This window comes from Anoplopoma fimbria, chromosome 19 (genome assembly GCF_027596085.1).
Source record: "Anoplopoma fimbria isolate UVic2021 breed Golden Eagle Sablefish chromosome 19, Afim_UVic_2022, whole genome shotgun sequence".
NCBI lineage: Eukaryota > Metazoa > Chordata > Actinopteri > Perciformes > Anoplopomatidae > Anoplopoma > Anoplopoma fimbria.
In genome coordinates this window covers 19,781,996-19,807,058 of record NC_072467.1, presented here as the reverse complement: position 1 = coordinate 19,807,058, position 25,063 = coordinate 19,781,996, and the positions used below count along the sequence as shown (strand labels likewise).

The 25,063-nt window shown below is 40.5% G+C and overlaps 1 protein-coding gene across 1 annotated transcript; it reads right to left on the bottom strand.

Annotated features, from left to right (window-relative positions):
• Nucleotides 1-973: 973 nt before the first annotated feature.
• Nucleotides 974-9,659, bottom strand: LOC129108835 (parathyroid hormone-related protein-like). The gene is made up of 3 exons (XM_054620754.1): nt 9,646-9,659; nt 1,991-2,095; nt 974-1,364 (listed from the first exon to the last, which is right to left on the bottom strand). Exons 2-3 carry the CDS (start codon nt 2,092-2,094, stop codon nt 974-976), a joined length of 495 nt encoding a protein of 164 aa, XP_054476729.1. The 5' UTR covers nt 2,095; nt 9,646-9,659.
• Between the last annotated feature and the right edge of the window lie 15,404 nt (nt 9,660-25,063).

Sequence of the window (25,063 nt, the reverse complement as noted above, 5' to 3'; positions counted from 1 at the left end):
TGTCATTGTATTATATTATTACGAAATGTAGTATTTATCTCACCTCAGAGTGACTTCCCTACCTGTCATAAATCATAAGTTGTACGTTTGAGCCACATATGAATTGTGAACAAAGACACAATGAATAAAAAATAGTCTAATGGCTACACTTTTAATGTTTGATTAACTGGAAACATGTACAGTATGCCCTCAGTGCATGATGAAGAACATTACAAGAGTCTGGCAGCCCCTGACTTGGGCCTGTTCTATAAAAATAAACTATAATATGAAATGGTGAGAGTGGATTTGATGAAGCATCCAATAAGTTACAAGTCCATGAGGGATCTAAGTTGGGAAAGGAAAGCAGAACCATCAAAAAGAACCATCAAAATACAACTCAACCACAAAAGAACATTTACAGGATATTACTAAAGTGCATTATGGAATTTAGTCAGCAGCACCATGATACATTCACAAAATAAATACACACTTTCAAAGTGAAATAAATTATGGCAAAACAGTTCGAACAGATGCTTGCAGTGAACAGTTTGTATGTACAGTAACTGTAAGTTCACGATAGTCAACATAGAGCCGAACAAAAGCAGACCACTCAGCCTCCCAATTTTGTGAAGTTACATAATATTCAGGCAATAAATATTCCCTTTCATGGTCTACTCGTGCACACATTCGGTTAGAGATGAAAACATATGGCTTTGTTTTGAATTCAATCAAAGTAACGGATGCCTACAGGTGTTCCAAATAAATATGGACCTAAGAAGATGTTATGAAGATAATTCATGAAAACTTTGCAATCAAAAATATAAACACAGCAAAATATTAACATACAAGCACAAACCCAGGGCGTAATATGAACAGACTAAGTCAGCCATGAGTAGAGTCTCTCAGATCCCAGTCTAGCCAAACCTATGTCAGTGTCTTAGTGCAGTACCATTCAAAGGCTATTGGGAGTCTCTTAGCCAGGGCACTGCGTCCTTCATGGCTCCTTAGCTGTGACGGACCGCGTCCGCCTCCGCTTCTTGTCGCTCTCTCTACGTCGGCCTAACCTCGCCTTTTTTTTCCTCTTAATGGCCACTTTAAGTGGCTGGTCCTTATAAGCCAGAGCCTTGTTGGTCTCCTGTGGCAGGTGTGGGCCCTCTCTGTCCAGCCTGAACTTGTCAGGGAGGTTCTTTGTGGCCCCCGGGGGCTTCTCATGCAGGGCATTGCCACTGAAGGTTTGGCTCTGGGTTCTGCTCTGCACAGGTGGAGCTCGCTCATCGGCAGTGTGAACCTCTTCCAGCAGCTCCTGCAGCCACATGCGCCGCTTGAACTCCTGCAAGGAGCGGCCCTTGTCATGCATCAGCTGGGCGTGGCTCACCGACCTCTTCCTTTTGTATGAAAATGAAGAGACAGATCGAGAGTCAAGTTAACAAGGGAGGTTGCATTAAAGCTAATAAATAAATCCTAAAGTTGCAGCATTCATGAGAGGGGAGCAGCACCGAGTTCACTTTTCCCTAAACCTGTCAGAATTTTTTTTTCTGACTTCTCTTCAACTATCAGTTGGCCAATTAAAACAGAAGTCCTCAATTCAAAGTTAGCACCAACAAAATTTTACGATTTTCTTTTTGCATGCTTTTTTTTTGTAATTTCATGATACCCCACAGTGTTGAGCTTTTGTGTGGAGCAGTGTTAGAAAACGTTGAAGCTGACATGTGGTCAGGCACCAGTAAACCTCAGTACAGTAGGTGGCAGCATAAACATGTTTGTGAGAGCCATCATTGATATGAGCTCCAAACCCCAAAAAGCCAGAGTTGAAACAGAGAAAACCTCCTGTAACTTAATTTATTCTGATTGAATCAACTGTATATGTATTTTCTAATCCAAACAGAAATATTTCAAAAGTATTGCTTCAGTTCTTTAAATTATTAAGTAGTCTTCCATTTTTAAGCTCCATATTGCATAACATTGTATCACTTTTCTATTGACATAAAAATGAATATAAAAGGTAACTTACGGTCTGCTACTAAGTGCAGAAACTGGTTTCCCATCAAGAGTCACTGGGGAGCACAGCAAGAACACAGCCAGACTCCACTGATGAAGCATGACTATAGAACACATCCTTAAGCCCAAGATCTGAAGAACACAAGAAATACTACATCAGTCACTTCAATAAACAAAGTAAAACTTTGTTTTTTGATTGTCAAAAGCAGTGGACAGCTGGAAAATGACACCGTTCCTGAGTACGTGAGAAGTCCAAGGCAGCATTACTTGTGCCAACAAAAAGTGTATTAAAGTAAAAGAGAAACTTAGACTTACTTATTTACAGTGAAATCCACAAAAAGGTGGAAAAGAGATGAGCCTGTTACAAAAATTGATTGACAAAGTAAAAAGAAAAATTATTCTTCCAAACACAATCTGGTCAGTTCAAAACTTGTGTCCAGATCCATTGGTGTGCAGGCAGCCTGGGGAAATCCCCCTTCACTCAGCTCCATTCATTTGCCTCCCAACAGAGTGGGTTGAGCTATTTATTTCTCCCCAGCGTCCCAATTGAAAGAGAGATAAAGATGGAAAGAGCAGCAGCAGCAGCCCATCAGCTGCAGAGCTGCCACTCCACCCAGTGTTGCAGTAATCTCATGTAGAGTAAAGATGAAGCATCTTCTCTGGTGGCCGGAGCCGGAGAGTGGAGCTGAGAGGGTTTTTACAGTCCAGCACTGTGTGAGTCTGTCTGAGGAAGGCACAGTGAGAAAGTCAAACTCCTCTTTGGGTGAAGAAGAAGGCACTACCTTAGCCCCTACCCATTAAGTCCAGTCCTAACACCCTCCCAACCCTCCCAACCCTCCTCTCTCTCCCTCCCCCAGCCCTACACACACACCTGCTGTGACAAGAAGGTGGCGCCCACGCAACATCCAAAACATCCCACAACGAAGCGTATACATTCAACGAGTTCATTTTGAATCAATTTTAAATAATTTGAACTAAATAAATTCCAGTAATGATTTAATCACAAAGAGGTCAAAACATGACAGGTGTGCATCCAGGGAGGTAATCATGGGTTACCAAGCAGAGTGTATAAGGGGAGGGGCAGAGCTACTCCAAAGTAAACAGCCAGGCCTGACCACAGTCCCAGGGGAGAATGACCATAACCTCAGAGAAACCTAACCCACAGCTTCTCACTGCAGACCATTCAATTCAGCTCCACTCTGCCTCAGCAAACCAGCTCACCACTGAATGGTTACAGTGGGCGCTGAGGTATCTCCCATATCCAGCTAATAAATAAAAGGGGATAACTTTGCTCTGAGGCAGCCATATACAATCCCGGGGTTCACTGTGTATGTTTAGGTGAAAAAAAACGGTCTCAAGTGTCTAGCAACGTTTGTGAATTTACTAAAAAACGTAGTAAATACACACATTACAGGTTGGCAGTCTGATGTAAGAGGTAGCTCGTGTGTGGCTAAAATTGCATGTATTTTTAGTAGCACATTGATTGACAGCACTACATGACCAAGTGTAGTAGTAAATGCAGCAAGGGCAGGGCTATTAAAGAAAAACAAAATATTGTAATGCTTATAAGATGAACAGAGAATTCATATCAAGTATTGGTCAAATTTGAAGTTTTGACATGTTGGTCCCAACAGATGTAATCACTAAATGTATTACAATTCATCCTGAGGAGAACATATACATATAAAATTGCATGACAATCTGTCCAACAGTTGTTGAGATATTCAAATATGAACTGAAGTACTTGACCAACAGACAAACTGTTACTATCCTTAGAGCCATACTGCTGTCATTGTTAAAAATGCATTGTCCTATGTAACATCCATTACAGCCTGCAATGTTTCATCTTAAACATTTTCCTATGTGGCTCTTCTTGGAAAACTTTGTGATCTTGAATCTCACAATTGGCAAATACTTTCCACATCTTTCATGGTAGTTACAATAGGAACATGTTGTTCTGGAGTGTGTTCAAAATGATCCCTCCGTAAAATGTAATTGGACTGAAATTAGATAAAACAACATGGCACAGTATGTGCACTCTGGGTGCATGAGAGTCCCTCAGTTGTGGTTAAAGTTAGTTTAAGTCTGGCAGCAGATTGTTCTCAAACCAGTTAAATGTTCCTGTGATTCATTTTTGGGTCATGACCCATCTGTTCAAGAACAATAGTACAGCCTGTGCTGATACAGTAAGTACATTTTTAAGGAAACTCTGCCTCTGTATAAACTACCAATGTTATCTTTATTTTACTCAACACCATTTTTTTAGCCATGATTGTTGTGTGGCTCTAGGGTTAGCAGTGGTGGTCTGGTCCCTCTCTTTGGTCAAGACATTCATGGTCCCCAGAGTATGAACCTTACTGACTTTTGTGAACCCCATTTTGTTTTAGCAGGTTATGTGTGTGTGTGTGTGCAATCCCCTGACTTTTCTTGTAGCGCCATCCTCAAGTCAACGATTTCACTCGGTAAAATTGGTAAACATATCCCTGGTTCCGAGACAATTGATCTGAATACTTTGGTGAAATTTGGAGGAGGCTTTTCCCCCAGCGCAACGATGATGTTGACATTTGTGGTTTTGAGTGATAAGTCTCATGAACTATTGCATGGATTACCAAAAAATTCATGACCCACTCTGAATGATTTGTAATAACTGTTGTGATCCCTAAGCACTCCTGTCATCGTCAGGTCAAAAGTTCTTTGGTTTATGATCAAATACATAACTAATGGCATTTCCATCAGACTCAACTGTACTTTGTGTTTAGTGCAAACAAGAAAAATGTTAGCATGGTAACCCGCTAAACTATGATGGTGAACACGGTTAACATTAAACCTGCTAAACATCAACATGTTAGCATCACTATTGTGAATAATGATGTAAGCATGTACCACGGTGCATACTGTATGTACAGCCTCACAGACTTGTTTCATTATCTTTACGGTTTTTGAAACTTAGGAATTTATCTGCTGCTGAATATTCTGCCACTTGTTTATTATTTCAATTCTTGTAATGTAATACTTGTAATGTAGAACTGCAACTGCAAGCTTTCCACTGTAACATAGCTACACTGTCTTTGCCTTTTTTTAAGGATTCATAGTTAAAATTGTTTGTGAGCTGACTAAGATGAATACAGTCCATTCAAAAATTCTGAGTCATTTATGTGGTTACTGCACCTACTTACACTGTTTTACTGGATGGAATAACTTGCATTTCTCCTCATGAATAAAACCCATAAATTATTTCTGTGAGCAGTGATGATTAGTAGAATCACTTCAGGCTAGACTGTAGACCAGTTGGTGGTAAATTACTTAATAGAGGGCTCAGTATTTTACAAGCAGTCATGATTCAATTCAGCAAGGGGTCCAGAAGGGGTTTTGGGACTGGGACAAATATATGGCTGACCCCCCTGCTGTCTCCAAAACTCAGCTTTCTTCTGTTTCCAGCGAGTCTGCCTCAAACTTCGAACACTTTAACATTTGGTGAGGAAAAAAATACCTCATTTGATTCCATTCTGCAAAGACTTTACCTGCAAAAAAAAAAAAAAAAAAAAAAATCCCATTTCCTGGCAGACTGCAGCAAAGGGAACAGGAGCCAGGAAAGCTGCTTTTGATTCATGCTAAATTGCACTCTCAACACTGAACAGTATTCCTGTCCGTTTTTCATCCTTTTCACACTGCACCTACTTCACACATACAGAACATTTACACACCCATCCACCCTCCTCTTCCAAGTATCCAGCACACACACACACACACACACACACTTTGAATCCAGAGAAACACCCTCATTTCATTTATAATTTTTCAGCATCTATTTTTGGATGTGTTGTACTCATTCCCTCTTATTGGCCCAGCCAATCATGTCATAAATCTTAGCTCAAGTTGCAGCAACAGTTCCTGCTTTTGTTGTGGGGTAAAATTCAGAGTCACCATGTACTGGGCATTAACATTAGTCATTGTTAATTCCCACACAAGTCACACCCTGGTGCTTTCAGCATTCTCTATTATTTTATTACTATTTTACAGCACCACTCCCCTTTAATTCTGAACACTATCCCAGCTTTAGGGGAATTTTGAACATTACGGTAAAGTGAAAAGTGAGGACATGTACAGTAAAAACATCCAATGTCTGTTCAAACAAATCATTATTCACTGGCGTATATGTTAAACATGACATTATGCTAACTTATATAACACCTTAAATATCATCTGTAACCATACATTTAGCTGCAAAGAACAGAACCCGAGGTTTTACAGTGTATTTGATAATGGCCATTTATGATGCACTCAGGGCTTTGATCACTTGGCCATTTGTTCACATGAGAACTTCAGGTTTGTTATCCTGGAAAACCTCAGTTGAAAAATGACTTCTGCAGAGTTACTTTCCCCTCATAATGGCTTTTCAACGATGAGTTACCGTACGGGCCGTTTCAGTCATTTCATTTGAGGCATGCTTCATAATGTCGTATTGTGGGCAGTTGGAAGAGTTTTTTCTTCTAATCATTCACACCTACCAATCATAACTGTCATCCCAGGAATGCTCTTTATTCGTCTTTAACTTCTTCTGGTTCGGCTATTTTCAACAGCTCTTCTACTGAGGCAGCGTTTTATTCATAAAAGCTCAGGAGATGAAATTTTAAAATTGATACTCTCTGTTTTCTTTTCGGTTGGTGGTTTATTGGTGCTTAAAATGTGTCACATTGAATTTGGACGCTCCACAGTGACGTGAAATTAGCAATGGAAGAAAAGAGTTCTTCATCAAATTAACTTTGAGGCAGAGCAAAGTGAAAACTTTATGAACTTCAGGTGACTTTGTTTAATTAGTAATGTATTAAGATGGAAAAATCTAAAAATGGAAATCAATTGTTTAAGATTTCTAATAAATCACTCTTAAGTAAGTGATAGTTAAGCCAGGTTTTTTTTGTGCTTGGGCTGTAAAGTGTTGTTTACTTTTTAGTTTGTTTATCTGAAACAGACCTGGGTTTGGAAAAGAGACTTGTTAAGGCAAAAAATATATATATATTTTTCATTTTTTCATATTTTGACCATGAGACATGATTGAAAGCTTCATAAAAAGCTAGTAAGCAGGTTTGGATTTGACATTTTTGGCTGAGCAACATATTTTCCATCTACCAACAAAGTATTTTAAGAACAATGTAAATGTTTAAACAGTAAAAGAAAGTCATGATTACATTTAAAACGTATACATATATATATTCGTATGCATATTTTACAGCAGCTGGACACAATGAATCTTTGGTATTTTAATTAATTATCTGTAGTTCAAAAAATCTATTAGTAATAGTCTGGTCACAATTTAAGTGCTGCTCTAATTTATTGTGTCTCACAGAACACTTTGATGACCCAGCTCATGTCATTTTAAAAGTGTCTCAGTCTGTGTTTGGTGAAAAAAAAAAGGCCTTCTGTAAAAGAGCATGATGTAACTGTTTACCACATTTGACTATTTTAGCTTTATAAACCAACTGGAATGCATTTTAAATAAAAAAAATTGTATATAGCTCTTAGCTATTGAGAGAACATATTTTTTTCAGTAAAAAAAAAAATGTTAAGTAGCCTACAACATTTTACATGTTCACGTCCATTATATTGCACACATTTAAATTTACAGGTTTTGAGTCAATGTTTCCAACTGCAAAAGCAGACTTTTAGTTTTTCGAGCCACAATGCACAATGGACAGTTTAGTCAGGATGTCAGAGAAGGGTCACAGCTCCACACTTTAAGAGGCATACATCCTGAACATTACCTAATTCCTGCTCAGGGTTACCCAAACATGCCCTCCTCCGTCACGCATTTACTTGATCTGAAAGTAGCTGCAAGATTTGTCTGTTTCTGTTTCTGCTGCCTGATATATGATAATCCTCCTCAGGTAGCGCTTTGGGGCTGATTTCTTATTTACAACTAGATCCTTTTTTAACATTAACCACAAATGTCAAGCTCCTGGAGACAGTGAGTCGGGGAGGTCCTACTAGGACAAAAGCATGTTGTCCAGACTCAGTCTAGAGCACAGGTACATTAAATCATTATTTTTCAGACAGGAAATATCTGCCACTGGACATTTTGCCTGTAAAATGTATTTCTAAGATGAAATGATTCCTGCCTGGCACAGCCTTACTCTCATCTGAACTGGAGTGTTTTTACACTCATCTATTCAACGTTGGAGCTTGTTTCTAGTGAAAACCATAAAATGTTGTTCATCTTATGATTAAACCGTGTGTTTGATCATGCCAAAGATGTGATTCAGGGTGATTCAAAAAGCAGAAAAACAAGTCCAGAGCCCAAGTCTTTGACCTGGCCTTATAAGGTGGCCACCACATTAGCATTTCTCTTTTGGCAGATGTTTATAGTTGGGTGTCTGACTGTGGCCAGCCTCTCTGCAGTGGCCCTGTCCTCCGGAGAAGGGGAAAGGGGGTGGGGGGTGGGTTATTCCTTACCCCTTAACCCCCCCCCACAAAACCTAAAACCACAAGCTGCCCCATGTCTGATGCCCCCCTCTCACTCTCCTGACCTCAGAGGCAGACCCCAGACCAGCTGGACACAGCCTGAAAACCCCACACAGTTACCACACAGCCACCACCAATGGCCGCCACCCTCCTGCCCCTGACCTATCACCCAAAACATTACCATAAACTTCTGCCCTGCTGCCAAGCAACACACACAGCAGAGCTCACAGTCCGACTCCGCACTGCTCGTCCATGTAAAGATAGCTCTGTCTGAGGGCAGAAAGTGGAGCTGGTGGAGAGGGGTAAGCTCTCTGGGTTACGATGGCGTTTTACACGCAACATAAAACCTACTGTGGTGTTTTATGTTTTGTGGCTTGTGGTGATGCCGTGGCATTGCCTGTGGAACAGACTTCTGCCCGCTGCAGCAACTACTGTGCAGTATTTGAGGCTGATGAAAAATGTGTCCGCTTGTGTGTCAACCGCTTTGAAACATGCCACAAGTCTGCGTGCTCCATGTCTTTTGCACGCTTGACAAACCGTGCCGTTTCGCGTTGCCCCGGCGAAAATTGGAGAATCAATAGAGGTCTGATTGAGAAGACCACACACACATGGTGTTACGGTAATGACGGGCCGAGTCTGTTTGTTTGCACAAGTGAAGAGCAGGCTCAAATCGTTAATGAGTGCTTTGCGTCCAGCGTGCAACCACAGCTAAGCCAGTGGGTCAACAAGGTTGGCCAAACTAACCACTGTGTGTGTGTTAGTGTGTGTGTGTGTGTGTGTGTGTGTGTGTGTGTGTGTGTGTGTGTGTGTGTGTGTGTGTGTGTGTGTGTGTGTGTGTGTGTGTTTGTATTTGAGATAGAGAAGAGAGAGTGTACATGTTTCTGCATGCCCTTGAAAAGTAAAAAAAAGTTTATATGCAAAAACTGAAGAAATTTTGTCAGACCCCCCTTGTTTATTCTGCGTGTGTTAATTTGCTCTTACATCATCTATAAGCACTCGCGGTAATGTTTCTATATTTAACATCATTCTATATTTACTTTTGCTCTGACACACAGATACAGTTTTGTTTTCCCAGTGAAAAAAATTGCTTCACTTGAAATTTCCAAATCGTTATAATGCACGGTGTGAGCCAAGTGCACTTCACCAACTCAAAGCTGATCCATTTACTGTAAACGAGCTTGTCTCTGTTGGTTTCCTGACCAATTACTGTACAGTGAACTTAGGTCCTGTATTTATTTATCCATAGGTTATTTTAAATGGACTGCACTCAATGCAGAGGCCTTGTTGAGCGGTCTTGTCCTCCCAGCATACCCTGGGACATGCTAGCAGTGCTTGGCAGACAGACACAGATGCTGAAGGCGGCCTCTGGACAGCCTTATCCTGCGTCGAGCGGGGCCACCCGCTTTGTGCTCACCAGGGCGCAGTGACTGGCACGGCGTTCTCCGGCCTCAGTTTCTACCTCTCAGTTTTCTGCTGCTCCAGGAGAACTGGAGAACACTGTGCACTTTTTAAAGCTGTGTGACCGTGAAAGGATATCAAGGCCAGCCAGAGAATAGGAAGTCTCATGCATTGCTTAATACATTATTTAGCAAGAAAGGACATTTAACCCGAGGGGATTTTTGAGTGAGTAATGTACATTTAACCTGAGGAATAATCATGAGTAAAATTATTTAATTGATAAACTAACTGTGAAACAATTATCAACAAGTTGATAAATTCATTAGCTGATCAACTTCTTTTTTTATTTTTTATTAAATGAATTGTATTTTGGGGAATTTTTCAAGCAACTATTTCTTATCAAATGTAACAGTGCTTTTCTTTGTCTTACAGTATAGAAAACCTGAATTTCTTTGGGTTTTTACTTTATTGGTGGGACAAAAAAAGTAATTTTGCAACAACATCTAGTGCATTTTAAAATAGTTTTGACTACTTATAGACACAGCAATTAATCAAGAATAAAATTGAATGAAAAAATAAATATTTAGGATATCTTCAATGTTTTTGTGCCACAAAAGTTGGATAAATCATTTTAAAGGTGAATCCTCAAACAAGATAAGAAATAATAAAATGAAACTGGGACACTGCAGCAGCTATTGGGATAGAGAAATACAGAACAATTTAACTGTTGTGGCTTCAGCAAGGGCAAAAAGCAGACGGACTGCCTGGTACTAAATAGAGGAGGGATATGTCATCTCTGATCATTTATTATTAATTGTATGTTTCAGTGTGTGGTCTCGTTAAGCAGAGGTCTCTTTGTAAAAGGAACTGTTAAATCTGCAATATTCAAAGATGGGATTTGTATTTTATTGAAAATGCGTTCCAGTTGGTTTATAAAGCTAAAATAGTCAAATGTGGTAAACAGTTACATCATGCTCTTTTACAGAAGGCCACATCTTTTTTTACCGAAGTCTTCACCAAACACAGACAGACAGACAGACTTTTAAAATTACATGAGCTCTGTCATCGAAGTGTTTTATTCTGTGAGACACAATAAATTAGAGCAGCACTTAAATTGTGACCAAATATGAGAGGACACTGTCCTAAGGAGTATCTATGGCTTCTCCGGTCTACACTAGAAAGAAAACTCTGTAAACAACCTTTTTTAATTGATGAAATAGCTTCAATTGAAAACAAAATGCAGTGAAATAATTCTGAGAAACAGACATTTAACAAAAACATTAAATACCATAACTAATCAAAATCAGGCTGATGCTAGAAAAAAAGAAGAAAAAATACAATTACTTTATCCATATAGTCTTGTATGTCTGACAGTAAAGTGAGATAAAGAGTTGATTTTCTGTAATTCTATATTTTTTCAGAATGGGTTCACACTGAGAAAAATATCCCCACCCTCTGAGCAAAAACTCTAAAATAACTTTTGCTTTCATAAATTGAAAACATGTGCTCGGCCTTGATGATGTAAATGTTCAAAAGTGTTAATTTACTAATGAACAGTGAGTCCATTAGACATTCGATTACATACTCTGGGCAGCAGATAAATCAACACTGAGTGTAATTCAAACATGGGCTCTGGCCAGGCGGCTTGTTTTCTGTCCGACTGTGGTTTTCCAACAGTCTAAATCCATGAAGCGGATTTGCTCACAACAGCCAACATATTTCTCCAATCTGCATCCCCTTGTAAAGCAAAGGAAGGAAGGCAGAGCCCACTGCTGTTGGTTTTGTGCTGCCCACGGTCTCACAAACCTGTAATATAAGGCCAGGCTTTCATTGCCTCTCCACTGCGTGAGCAAAAGGGAATTAGCTTTTAAAAGTTTGTTTTGTAAGAGTTGTAAATAAAGCTCCACTGATTCAGACCTAGATCCCCTTTCTCTCAGATGGGGTATGGCTTATGTGGGTGGCTTTGGAAATACTGAGGCATGCTGAATATGTTTATATTACACTGTCCCCAAAGAGAGTTGAGCTTTGTGGTGCAGATGAATTACAGGGGGGAAAGAGCTGTTGTAGAGCTTTTAAAGTTCAGTGTTAATGGTGGGAGTGAAGTGGCTGTGTAGGTGTGATGTGTTCATTTCACAGGTCACTAGTATTTCTGTCCACAACGATGAAGGCTCATGGGGATTCCCATACCAGCTCAAAAATGATAGTGTTTTTGCTGAAGATACAGAGTTTAAAGCTGCACAAATCACAATTTGTATGTAAAAGGGGTCCTGTTCTTCATTTCTCTTCAGCTCTACAGAGCTTTGCAGCATCTTCCAGCACATTGTTTTGGTTTGAGGGCCGAAAACTGCTAAGAGTTAAATGAGAAGATTGATACCACTATGTATGTCTTGGAAATTAAAATGAAGATACCACTAGCCGGCTTAGTTTAGTTTAGCTGAGCAACTAATGCAGCGCTTCTTGCTCACAACGAAAGTAACAGATCCGCCTTAAAGCACCTCAAAAGCTCACTGATTAACAATTTAATCTTGTTTGTTTCTTCTAGCACATTATTCTAATTTTGTATAGATTAAACAAACAAGATATAATGTGTAAATCATGGAGCTTTAAAGGTTATGGTAGGAGGATTTTACTATCTTTGAGTCTGGCTAGCTCTTCCCTGTTTCCAATCTTTAAGCTAAGCTAACTGTAGCTTTAAATTAACTGTGCAGACATGAAAATGCTATCAACTTTCTCATGGAAATGAATAAGCATATTCCCCAAATTATTAAACTACTTATTTGAGGAGTTGGTGGAGAACAAAACAGAGCTCCAAGAGAGTGAATAGTCCGCTTCAGTGTGCTGAGCTAACAGCTTTTACCTGAGGTCAGGGGCGGCATTATCAGCTGTAACCGGCGTATGAGAGCAGTGAAGCGCAGCGTCCGTAAGCTAACCAGTGTGGCACATTCGTATGCGCTAACGAATTAACTCAAACATGTCATGCTACAACTTTTTTGTTGCTTGATACATTAGAAAACTAGAACAGTTCTTATTTGCCATGACTAATCCAGTGTTTCTCATTAATTACCTACAGTCTAGATAGACCTGCCATACTTTGGTGTGGGAGGATCCACTCTCCGGGGTTGGCTGGCCCCTCGTGTGCCTGATAATAAGCCACTGTTGTGTTGACACCTTGTGTCAGTGAATGCCGGTTAAAGGTATTTTTATAAAACAAAGGCCAGAGAAGTAAAAAAGTACAAGGAGGGTTAAAACAGTAAAAGATGTTGATAGATTTATTTTAACACCTCTGCAGCTGTAGATATCTGATCCCAATCAGGACTTTCAATGTAAGAGCACACCAGCTCCGTTCTACAGTAATGAACCACAGAGAGAGCGGTTCTGTGCTGTTTGAATGGGAGCGTGTGTGTTTTTGTGTGTGTGGGCGGGCATGCCTGAGGTTGCTGAGCCTCGACCTTCTCCTCAACATTAATAAGGACTTCCTTCCTACCAGACAGAGTCAAACACCTGATCACTTACCAAGGAGGACATGCCCACGCATCCCTCAGAGCTGGCATCCTTCAGACACTAATAGACCCTTTTACAGCAAACGTCATCGAAAATATGCGTGCGCATGTTGGCAACGGAAGGTTCTGCCCCAGCCGTCGAGACGAATTAACAAGCTTTAAACGTTAAATTAAAACTGTAACAAGCATCAAAATGTCTGGTTGTTGCATGTTTGGTTGTCAGAAACGATATTCTAACAGCGGACTCAAGTTCTACAGAATTACGGCCGAGTCATGAGTTAACTGGTGACTTTCAGCTGAATGCATCCGGGGTTGCTCGTAGTAACTTAAGTAAATGATTGGCTTGATAATATAACAGAGGAGTATGGATTTAAAATGGATTGAAGGCTTGTACGAGGATATCTTCATGTTCCCTTCGTGTTTTCAACAGATGTCGTCACTACGAGAAACCACAGACACATTTAGTTAAGAGTCACCAGTTAACACAGTCAAGGTGGCGTCAACTTGTTTATGTTGGATTTGCAATCTTTGGTGGTTTATGCCCTTGACAAGCTATAGCACTCCACTGTGCTTCTTTTCGCAAACTTTGTTTGCATGCTTGCGTATGTCATCATTGGGTCGGCCTGTTCACTAGCTTTCCATCAATCAAAATGTTCACATGCCGGACATCCATACACAAATCATGCTTTCTCTCCGTACTTCCCCCATAATGTCTGAGAGTGTGTTTATGTGTAAGCTTAAGAGTTAGATATCATGGGTGGCAACTATATCCAGAAATAATCCATCTCATACACACACCACTTCAAATATTACAACTTTTTCCTCCCATGGCAATAAAGTTTGGCTTCTTTTAAAAAATGTTGAGCCAAGATACACCAGGTGAAATGTGCATTTTCATGATGTGCATAGCCTCTTATTTTTTCTCCTTAAATATCAGGTTTTGATATGGTTTTTTTCTCAATTGAATTAGAGTGGCTAGTCACAACTGACTCAAGAACACATACACAGAGATTTTAGCCTGGCCAAAGCAACAGACAACAGACAACATAAAATTGTCTTACTTACAGAGCTCAAGCCTGTGAATGTGAACTCCAAGGTCTCAACTGCAATGCAATGACTGAATCATCACTTTGCACTTCATATAAGATCAGGGATATATCAATTGTGTGGGTCACACATGTTGGCTGTCATGAATCTGGCTGTGTTCAGATTAGTGTTCCTCCCAAGAACACAATGATTCAGCAATAAGAGCTGCGGTTGTCAGTTTGTACTCAGCACGGCTAGCAGGGAACAAAATATCCTTCAAACTAAATCAAAATCTACTGTCCTTCACTCATTCAGCCAGGGGGATTATCACCGTGAAGCTCAGCGTAAATTAGTGTTTCAGATATGACCGTTACAGACCTTTTCAAAATGTTTTACATCCAGTGTCATCTGTTCTCCGTGTTCTAGACACAACAAAATGATGTCAATAAATCCTGTTCTCACAGTTACTGTGAATATTTTGTTCTTTTGTTGCAAAACAGATGTGAAGGAACTTTACGATATAGATGTCAAGCATCAAATTATTCCCATTTCAGTGTTTACATAGCAGTTGTTAGCCCCTTATTTTAAGGAAACGCAGTACATTAACTCAAGTACTCTACTAAAATTATTTGTTTCTGTTGTTTGCAATCATTATATTCTGTGGGCAGTCTGTTACTAACATTTGAGTTTTTGGTGCTGCTTCTGCTAAAAATCTATTTTTTTCTCTTGTATTTGTTACAAATAACCCTCTGTTTTGTCCTCCAGTAGTACAAAAATCACTTCTCTGTTTTTCCTCATTAAAGACCATTGCCTTAAATCAACAAGAAGCTATGTGGCAAACTGGAAATGATCACATGAATATGTCATGGAATAGATCCCTCCCATTTTTCGTCATGGGGCGGGTGAAGCTCAGTGTGGTAGAGAGCTCAGTTATTGTAGGGTTGGTGTCAACACACAAAAAAATGTGGGCAGCTTTTGACAGTCTTTTGTCTGCCAAATGAATGTCATATAATGTCATGTAGACATCCTAAATTTGACATTTGGGCTGCTTTTAGAAAAAGCATTCAATACCTGGTACTTGCTCTTCTCGACCGGCAATGGAGACACGGAGAATATTACAGAAAAATATAAATTTTATTTACTTTCTCCAGCCAGTAATCTCTCTGTCTAGAGCATGTCGACACTTTGGAAAGCATTACAGACGATAAATATGTCTCATAATTTGCAAGGACTGAATTTTAAGTGATTCCCTTTAGGGGCCTGTAAACTCCAGTTGGTTATTCCTGTTTTCTCTACAGCTTGGTACGTGCTCCTCTATGTTCAAGCTAAAACCACAAAGCTCAGTGGCACTATCAAAGACAAACAAAACAAATCTTTATCGAGCTCCATTTCCATAATGCAGTTTATTTTTGAATATCCCCCTGTGTGGGTTTTCCACAGTACAAGTCTTAACAAATTCAAGCCCGTCTATTCTACAGTCCTAAGGTCCTCAGCTCTGTTTGATTAGGGCAACACACAGGAGGTCCACTGCAACAGTGTTTTCTTTACCTGGGCCCATAACTCTTAAAAACACACAAACACTTGGGTTGTAAATGACCTGTTCATCACACAGTGACAGGAGAGGTGATTCTGGACTCTTGGTGGGCCAGGTGTGCAGATCAGGACAGCTGTGCCTTGCCAAGAACTGTTGGCATGGCGACACGGGACCATGGAAAGTTCTGGAATCTGTCGCTGCTGGCAGGGCCGAGCTCCTGAACGGGACTGGTGTTGGCTTTGCCTCCAGCTGTTTCTTTACAGACATGCTGAACGCCAGCAACAGCCAGGGGCCAAGATCAGCCCAGCGAGTCTGGCCACACACAGGCCACTTACACACATACACACACACATAAAAATATATATATATATATATATACACACAGTTATACAAGCACACACAAACAAACAAGCACAAGCATTTTCTGCAATAAGCCTGTCTCTGCCAGAGCAACAAAATGCAATAGACATATTTTTTACACATCCTGTTTTATTCATATGCCCCATAATTATTAACTAAAGTATCTATGTACATTATATTTGCAGGATTTACTTGTTTTGTTTGGCACTTCTTCGTCTATTTTGGAATTAGTTTTCATGTCACTTTGTGTTTTTGTATTTCTATAATCCTCATTTGTTTTATTAGTTTTACTTTTTGCAGTGTTGGCTCCCAGGTTATATAATATTGTCCCTGTGACAATACCTGCTTATTCTCATATACATTTTATGTATGTATGCCCTTTATCCCCTTTTTTGTAATTGTAAAGCACCTTGTAACCCGGGTTAAAAGTGCTATATAGATAAAATGTCACCTACTTTTTTCCTGTTTGGTTTATTTTTATTTTTTTTGATGTTTGCTATGTATTTGGCCGGCAATTCAAAGGTGTGGAACCAGGTGCTGTGTTTTCTGCTGTAATAATATAATCTTATCTTTGATCACATGATGAACAATATGCTTCTCTGTGTACAGCTGTCTAAAAAACGACTATAATAAACACATTAGTGTGCCAATCAGCTTTGCAGCACTGAACACTTTCTTGGACAAATACTTTACAGATGCTATTTTTTTCTTTGAAAAAATATACAAGGCATACCCCTGCAGTTCTTAACTAATTATAATGTGACAATAAAATACACAGTACTGGAATGTTCCCACTGTAGCTCAGTACTATCAGTGGTGCTTGAACGTTTTGATTGAGGAACCTTTGAAGGTGGTGTCAGTGAATAATCGCTCTGTTGAAACAGCCCCACCACAGAAAAATAAACTTGCCATCTTTTGTTTTCCTTGTGTGGTCGCAGGTAATTCATTGAGTAAAGTGAAATGCGAGGGAATTCTTTCAAGGCTTTTGTTCGGTAATTCATTACGTTCCTAGGAGCGGCAAAAGTGGCTGCGGAAATTAAAATTTATTGAAATCTATTTCAGTGGTAAAGTTGGCCGTGTTTCTTGGAGGGTCTGGCCCCTTTTATAAAACTTGCAAAGTGATTTCTGGTCAATGAGGAGGTGAACTGCTTTGTGGCTGTGCTCAGAGGGAGGAATGTGTAGGCTTGTGGTCGGTGGAAACCTGCAGTTAGAGGAACTGGTCATAATGGGAAGGTATAGACTGATGAAGTGGCCAGCAGGGCATCAAATTGAAAATTTGACAGGTTTAATGAAGTATGACTGCACAAAATGTGTGAATCAAAACCATCAGTAATACGTAATGTAATGAAAAGCAAGGGTAACAACAATGATACAGGGAGAAATCCAGTTAAGAGGAAGAAGATACCATTTCTTCACTAACCGATATCTCAGTCGTCCATAATGCATTGCAGCTGAAAGACTTGTTTTGACCCAACATGCTTCATTGTCTTGCTTTTGCTATCATATAAATGTCACTGTAACTGGCTCTCTAAATAAAACAAACAGCAGAATGCATGTCAATGTAGGATATTATGGGAAATGTCGAGAACCATAAAGGAAGTACATCTCAAATAATAATAAAGGTAGTTTAAAGTGAGCCTATGTAGCTTTTTCAGATGCTGCGTTCATGTCATATCAGATTTAACATAATTATGTGAAGCAAATCGGGAGCTGAGCAAAAACATATTTTCCACAGAGAAAAGCCTTCGGTGCCGTTGTTGACTCTTCTTTAACTAAAGAAATACACTCTAGTTCTGATATAACTGATTCTATTGCATCATCTACACTTACCTCTTTATGAGCACCATTCTTGTTTTGAACGAACAGTCGCCTCTCCATGTCGACACTCACACACCTAAACCAGACCCTTAGCTGCCACTAGCTCCACACAGGATTCTGATTGGTCTGTGCACTGGTTTGCCAGACACAAACGAATTACTTGAAGCCTGACAATATGGATTTTTGGGGATATGTGATCCTGCAATTCTCGTGTGATCTTGTGACATTGCGAGAATCCAGCTGCCATGCAAGCCATAGTATCAGCATTTAGTCCGATTCTGTCATATCTTAATGGAACGGTATGGATTCAAATAAAGTTTATAAGAATACGGTCCTTTTGTAACTGTACCCTACTGTGTTTAATCCACCTAAACCTGCTGGTGTTGCACCACTAATCTCCTCAATGAGAGCCAAGCTTTTCACTACATAAGTGGGTGGAAATGTGTTTGAGAATGTGAAGAATTATTTGATCACGGGTCATTGTCGGTTCTGACACAAGATTTGATTTCGCTGTTTTCAGTCAACACAGAAGCTGCAGTTGCTACAAGACATTCATAATTTTTCCTCAAAGAAATATGCAGATTTAAGTTAGGCCATTTCTGTAAATTGACTTACAAAAACCTGTACAGCTGCTCTCAACCTTAACCTGCCTGCAAAAGCCGACATAACCACAACTCCAGACCTTTTTTAAATGTCTGAAAAAATGTAGAAAGCCATTCAGAGGGAAACTGTTTTGCTGCTTTTCTCCCATGCACGGTATCACGTAGGTTTCAGGTATGCAAAGGTTCACTTAAAGCTCTGTTCATCGTCCAGCAGCTCCAATAGCCAGCTGAGATGAAGTACGACGTGACTGACTGAAAGACTTCCTCTCCGCTGTCCCATCTCGCTGGGCACGGAGTGGGTGGATATGGTTAGCAGCAGTCATAACAAGCATTTTTCAAAATGAGCTTCATCTGATGACAACCTCGGACATATTGAATGCCCGACAGTATTTTTCCAGTGGAAGTCTCTGATGATGCTGTCCAACAAAGACTTTGCTCTAGAACTGTAAAGAGAGAGGAAATAGAAAAAAAAACATGTTTTTGGAAATGGAGCAGACATCATCCGGGACAGCAATGTTTTAAGCATCTCGCACACAGCTGGACATGCACAGCTTCCTCAAGCTGCTACAAAACTTTTCACCGAAATCCACCCTAAATCATTATGTTGTCACTTCAATTTCAGTCTCACATATGGCAATATATGTCTTAATGCATGTGGTTACTACACTTATTACTTCACCAGAGTGTGTCCATCAACTTGCAAGGCTTCACCAATAAACTAATTTCCATTTACTGTCTACTGCTGATGTTGTAAGTAAATCTTTGCTTTCCATATCCGTGGTGACTGCCAGCACTCACTCAACCCACCCATCTGGTCTCATTTTGACACCCGAGGTTGCCATCTTGTAAGTCAGAAAAAGTAAGAGCTATAGAAAGGTGACAACAGTTTTCCCTCCTAGCTTACCTCCATGCACCACACTGAGTCTGACAAGCTGCTGAAAAATAAGACCGGGTCACATTTCAGCCTCAAAAGAATGTGCATGGGCTGTGAGTAACCCTGTGGTCTGCCTTGGCATGTTTGGTCTGGCTCCTCATTATATCATGTAGTGTGCCATTGAGGACCGAGGGCATGAACACCAAAGAGAAGTGCCGAGGGCGTTCCTACTTTGGACCAAAATTGACGCCAAAACCTAATAGTAGCAGTGTAATCAGTCTTCCCCCTAATATTAGCACCATGGCTTTTTTCTCCAGGGTGGCGGTTGGTGTGTTTGGCTCAGTGCATCCTCTTTGACCTTAAATTCAGTCCTGTGGCTTTGTAAAGCAACTTTTGGCATAATCAGCAGTCAGCACATTAATCAAATTCAACATTAACCTCATTTAAGATGCTTTTACCTGTGTGAAAGTGATTCCAAAAATATCCTCAATACATATAATACATTAATCCTTCTTAAAAACAGAGCAGATTACTGAATTGATCCATTATGCTCCTCCGCATGTCAGATGTGTTAACTTCTTGAACTGTTTTTCCCACATGGTTTTATCATCGAACTCAGGAAATCTCATGGAACTGTTTTTTATTTTATCAAAACCAGAAGTGCTGGCAACGGCAGGCTGAAGCAGGCACAGAGAAAGATTCCAGTTACACAGAGGAATAAATTACATGTCCCAAAAGGACTGGACATGGTCTTTAAGATAACTTGGTCAATGCACTTCAATACATGGTTGATATTTAATATCACCCACACTGGCAATTGTTGCACCTCTCACACAGCTACTATCGCACCTGTGCTGAATTTGCAGGAAAAAACTCACCCGAAAGAGAAGAGTTTGTCAATTAAACTAGAAGCCGATCCGTGGTCAATCAAGCCACCCAGTATGCGCTCTCACTGTGAATTAAAATTAAAATTGATATCCCCAGCAAGGCCAATGTTTTTGTTCTGCCACTAAATGTCGGCGATTTATCATTCAAACATCCCAGGGTTTTGTGTAGGTCCTTTTGGACCTCAGGTTCAGTGGGTTTGATGCTCAGCCAGGGACAATATCCAATCCATGCCAAGAGTCCAAGCTGTGAACGCTTGTCTGAGAGTTACCGTAAATCCTTCTGCTCGCACCACTAAGAAGCTCAGAAAGCCACAGCCCTGCTATTTGCCACCCCTGTGGTCCTTACAGGTAGCCACTGAGACTCCCCAAATTATGATCTTTGTGTGTAGGGGAGCAATGCAAGAACAGAGCTCAATGGATAAAGGCCTACCTGTTGCCCCTTATTTTCCTCCGTGGATAAGGACCGGGGCTGTCAGTTTTCCTCTGCGTTGATTAATCTGGCACTTTATTGGATATGATCCTGATGATTAATGGCATATTATCCTGGAAAGGTTGCCCTTCTGATAAAAACATTGAGATTTCAGATATTTCCTGATTGAACCTGATATTTGGAGCATGTTTTTCCTCAACTATTGAATGTGATAAACACATACTTCCATCTGCTCAATTAACCATTCAATGTTAATACATTCATTATGATTTGTCTAATGTCCTGATTGCTTACTTTGATTTATATTCCCTTTAAACCTATGAAATATTAATTTAAGGACATTTGGCAGTGCAGACAAATGACTACAAACTTTTATTTCCACCTAAATGAAGCTCTAGGCAGCAATTCTTCTGATCTTACTATAGTAATTTAAGTGTTATCATTATTATATTTTCTGTTTCCCCTCTGTTAAAAGTTACACCTTTTCCATCTTTAAAAATGTACTGATGAAGGTCAAATCATATCCATCACCGCCTCAATCCGATAATGGGTAATTTATGTTAGAGATTCTCCATCCTGATAGATCTTAATTGCAAGTTATCATGAATTAGCATAATGCCAGTTAACATGATAATGTTCTTAATTTAGACTTCTATTTTTTCCAGATGGAAAACGGTCCGTCAGAGGGGTCCAGAAGGTGAAGTCCAACACTGCCCCCACCAGGAGTTCCCAGCAGGGTTCTGGGATCACACATCAAGGTCTGTCGCTGGCCCTCGACCCCTGCCGAGGCCTCTGTGATGGGGAGGAGCCAAGATTGAGTGGGCCGGAGGAGACAACACACCATAGCTGTGTGCAACTGCACAGTGAGTCCTTTCGCACGTTGCCATGCTGTAGCTGACCGCAGGATTGTAGTGTTTACTTAAGAGCCGGTGCATAAGAGAAAGGCGGACCACCGGCAGCCACCACCCGCCGGGTCCTGGGCAGGACCTGGGGCTCATCTTTGTTGAAAATGGCTCTGGAACCTGCCACCTCCCACCTGGCTGGCCTATATTTAGCAACAAACTGAAAAACCTCTTCATTCTTAAAAAGCTCTTTAGGTTTCCATTGAGAAGGAGGTTCAGAGAAGGACGGGTGGTGATGCTGTACTTCTGTGGTCTGAGAGGTGCTTCTCTTTGCCCTGGACTCACCTGTACAAAACATTTATGTTAACAACTCACCTAGGATGGAAATAGTCCATCTCCGGAGGACAACCAAACAAAATGTGGTAAAATAAGAAGACGGGTCCTGGGAAATTCAATAAGAGACTTCATTAGGAAGAAGACGGTGATGAAATAATTATGTGTACAATACAAACACATGTAAGCTCACTGCCAATGCACCTCATTTCTTAGCCTACATATAAATTGATATTGACACATTTCTTTCTGATCTTTTGACAGTAATTACCATGAAAAGTGAATACTGACACTTTAAGGGGTTTGAAGCCTAATATGGTGCTTAAAGACATTCATAATAAAACGGGAAATAACTCACAATATCTGATGAAATAGTGAAATTAAATTGCACTCGTACTGCAATAGACGGTACCTACTGTATGTAAAAGGTGCAGGTGTAGGTTAAAGAAGTAATTTACGCTGAAAGAAAAATTGTGCACGCACTGAAATTGCAAGCTCCCTTTAATAGTCAAAACTAGTCAATTCAGAAATCATCAACTAGATAATGTGATTTTGTTAATGGTGCTTTTTTTTTTTTTTTACCAGAATTAAGGATATCTGTCCTAAATCCAGGGGTCTACTTTCTAGTTTCTCAAAACTCTCTTTTAAGCATTTGAATGTTAAATATTTGACTATTTTTGTTGAAATGCTAAAGAAACCAGGTTGCAAGTTGCTTTCCTAATGAGAGTTAAGATTTGCTGACTTTTGTCTTTTTCTGTTTGCGTGCTGTTCTACTTTTCCCACTGCTTAACTTCTCATTGAACTCTGGAGGAGGGCAAATCCAAGAAAGAACATGCGTATTCCATGTTTTCATTTGCCCTCACATATTCCTGAATAGTGAAACAATCCCTCTTTTCATGCCCATGGTTTCATTCAGTGGGTGGCGAGAGCAACACTATGATTGAGGATGAGGGAGCTGGGTGATTTTTTTTTTTTCCAAGGTGAGCACCTCATGGGAGATGACTGTTCGCTGCCATTAGTTTAAGTGCAGGAGTGTCAGTTAACCCGACACTGGCACCAGGAATACTTAATGCCAGATGGAGGGAGCTGTCCTTGAAGTCGTAACAAGCAGGCGCAGAGAAACAAGCGTTTATTCAGTGTGAGAGAACATAGAAAAAATTGATAACTTCGCAAGGTTACCACAAAGTGTACGTTAAATCCCACATAGGAAAGGGAGGGATAAAGGAGATTGAAGGGGGTGGGGAGGGGCAAAAGTCCAAAGTGGATAAAAACACAGTTTAGATGTTGCTGACTGTAATTTTTGATTGCGTTCAAAATATGCAGGAATATAAAACAAAGCAGCGGTTGTCACGCTGAAGGGTCCAGCTGCCTAAGAGGTGTCAAATTATTGTACCTCAGCTGGATACATTGGTGTTGGAAGCCAGGGGGTGAGAAAAGAGCCAAACCCAACAGACTTTGGCACATTTGTCCTTCACCGCTGGCACGGATGAGCCACGCTGTGAGGCTTCAGAGCATCGATAGACCCCCGCCGTTTAACTACCCAAAACTATGAGCTGCTACAGGATCCGAACCATGAAGACTACCTCCTGGAAGGACAGTAAACATGGCGACAAGTGCTTTTTCCACATGGGGCACCCCCTAGTCCACTGACCAAATAGTTCTGATGTAGGTCCAGCTAAAGAGCAGTCTATTCAGGCAGCGAGGCACCATGAGGCCTAAAAGTTTCAGTTTTCAAGATTGAATAAATAAGATCATATCAGCTTGAAGTACCCGGTTTTTGGGAATGTGTCCTGGCTGCAGTAAAGACAGAGCTGAGAGCTATTACTTAAAATAACTCAACACCAGAAGGACCTCAAATCCCCCAGTAAGGAAATTACAAACACAGTCATGTCAGTCTATGGAAGCACCTCACACAAAGGTCCCCAAAGAGCTTTCTTGTTGTCAGCTTTTATAAAATCCATTCCCTTCTCTTTTTTGGTACCTAATTGAAAATTGAGCTTGAGTCCTGCCAACGATTGCAATAAAATGCTGAATACACTGAGCTGTTGGCATGTTCCCTGATCTGGCACTTGCACCCAGGAGTGCTGCTGAGTCTCTGTTGATTGTCTACCTCCCGTTCATTAGGTACAGTTAATGCTGACGCTCCTGAACGGTGACTCCTCACTTGAGTGAGGGGCCTGTGAGCTCAGAGCCCAGGCATCCCGGAAAGTGAGGAAACAGTCGAGAGGCATGGCGATGTCACAACCGACACATCACAGGAGGCTTTTGAGAAGTCTTTGGCTCTTCCCATACTGGTCCGGTACCCGTGTTCAGCCATGCGTACAGAAAAACTAAGCAGAGGCAGGTCTGTTGAGAGCTTCAGCCAAGTTAAGCACGGAAATGTGTCTTTCCTGTTAACTCAAGAGTCTGGCAGTCACCTGTGTGAGGTTGCCCTCTCTTTAAGTCGCAAGCCACCGGCCGTTCGGTTCAGGCACGTAAAAAAAAAGGCCAACCTAATGATGAACCATGAGTGAAGTCAAATATGTTTTTGATTTTATTTTACATTATGTTTACAGTGTTTTTACACAATAGTGCACTGGGTGTCAATGTCTCTTAACTAAAAAAATGTTCACTTTGCTGCAACAAATTACCTTAGTTTCTACCTAAGTGTAGAGTTGCAATGAGTTCCTGAAGGCCCTGTAATGGGGGAGCCACGTCTGCACTCATGAACAGTGGATATTTTTCTGTTTAGGTAAGGCCGGTGATTGTGTTTGGCACACAGCAGCTCACTAGCACATGCTCGCCTTTAAACTGCATTAACTGTTTTTTTTGGCCACCTGGGGGCAGCAAGAACAAGCTTAAAAACACAACATTAACATCACCTTATAAAGTTTATTTGGTGAACAGTTGCTTATTTTCACATTCAGAAGATATGGAGCAACATTAGTATTTATTTAGGATTGTGTTTCTGGCCGACTGATGAATTTAAATCCAGTATTCTCTCTTCTCATATGCTAGTCGCTAACTGTGTTTCTCTGCTGTTTGGT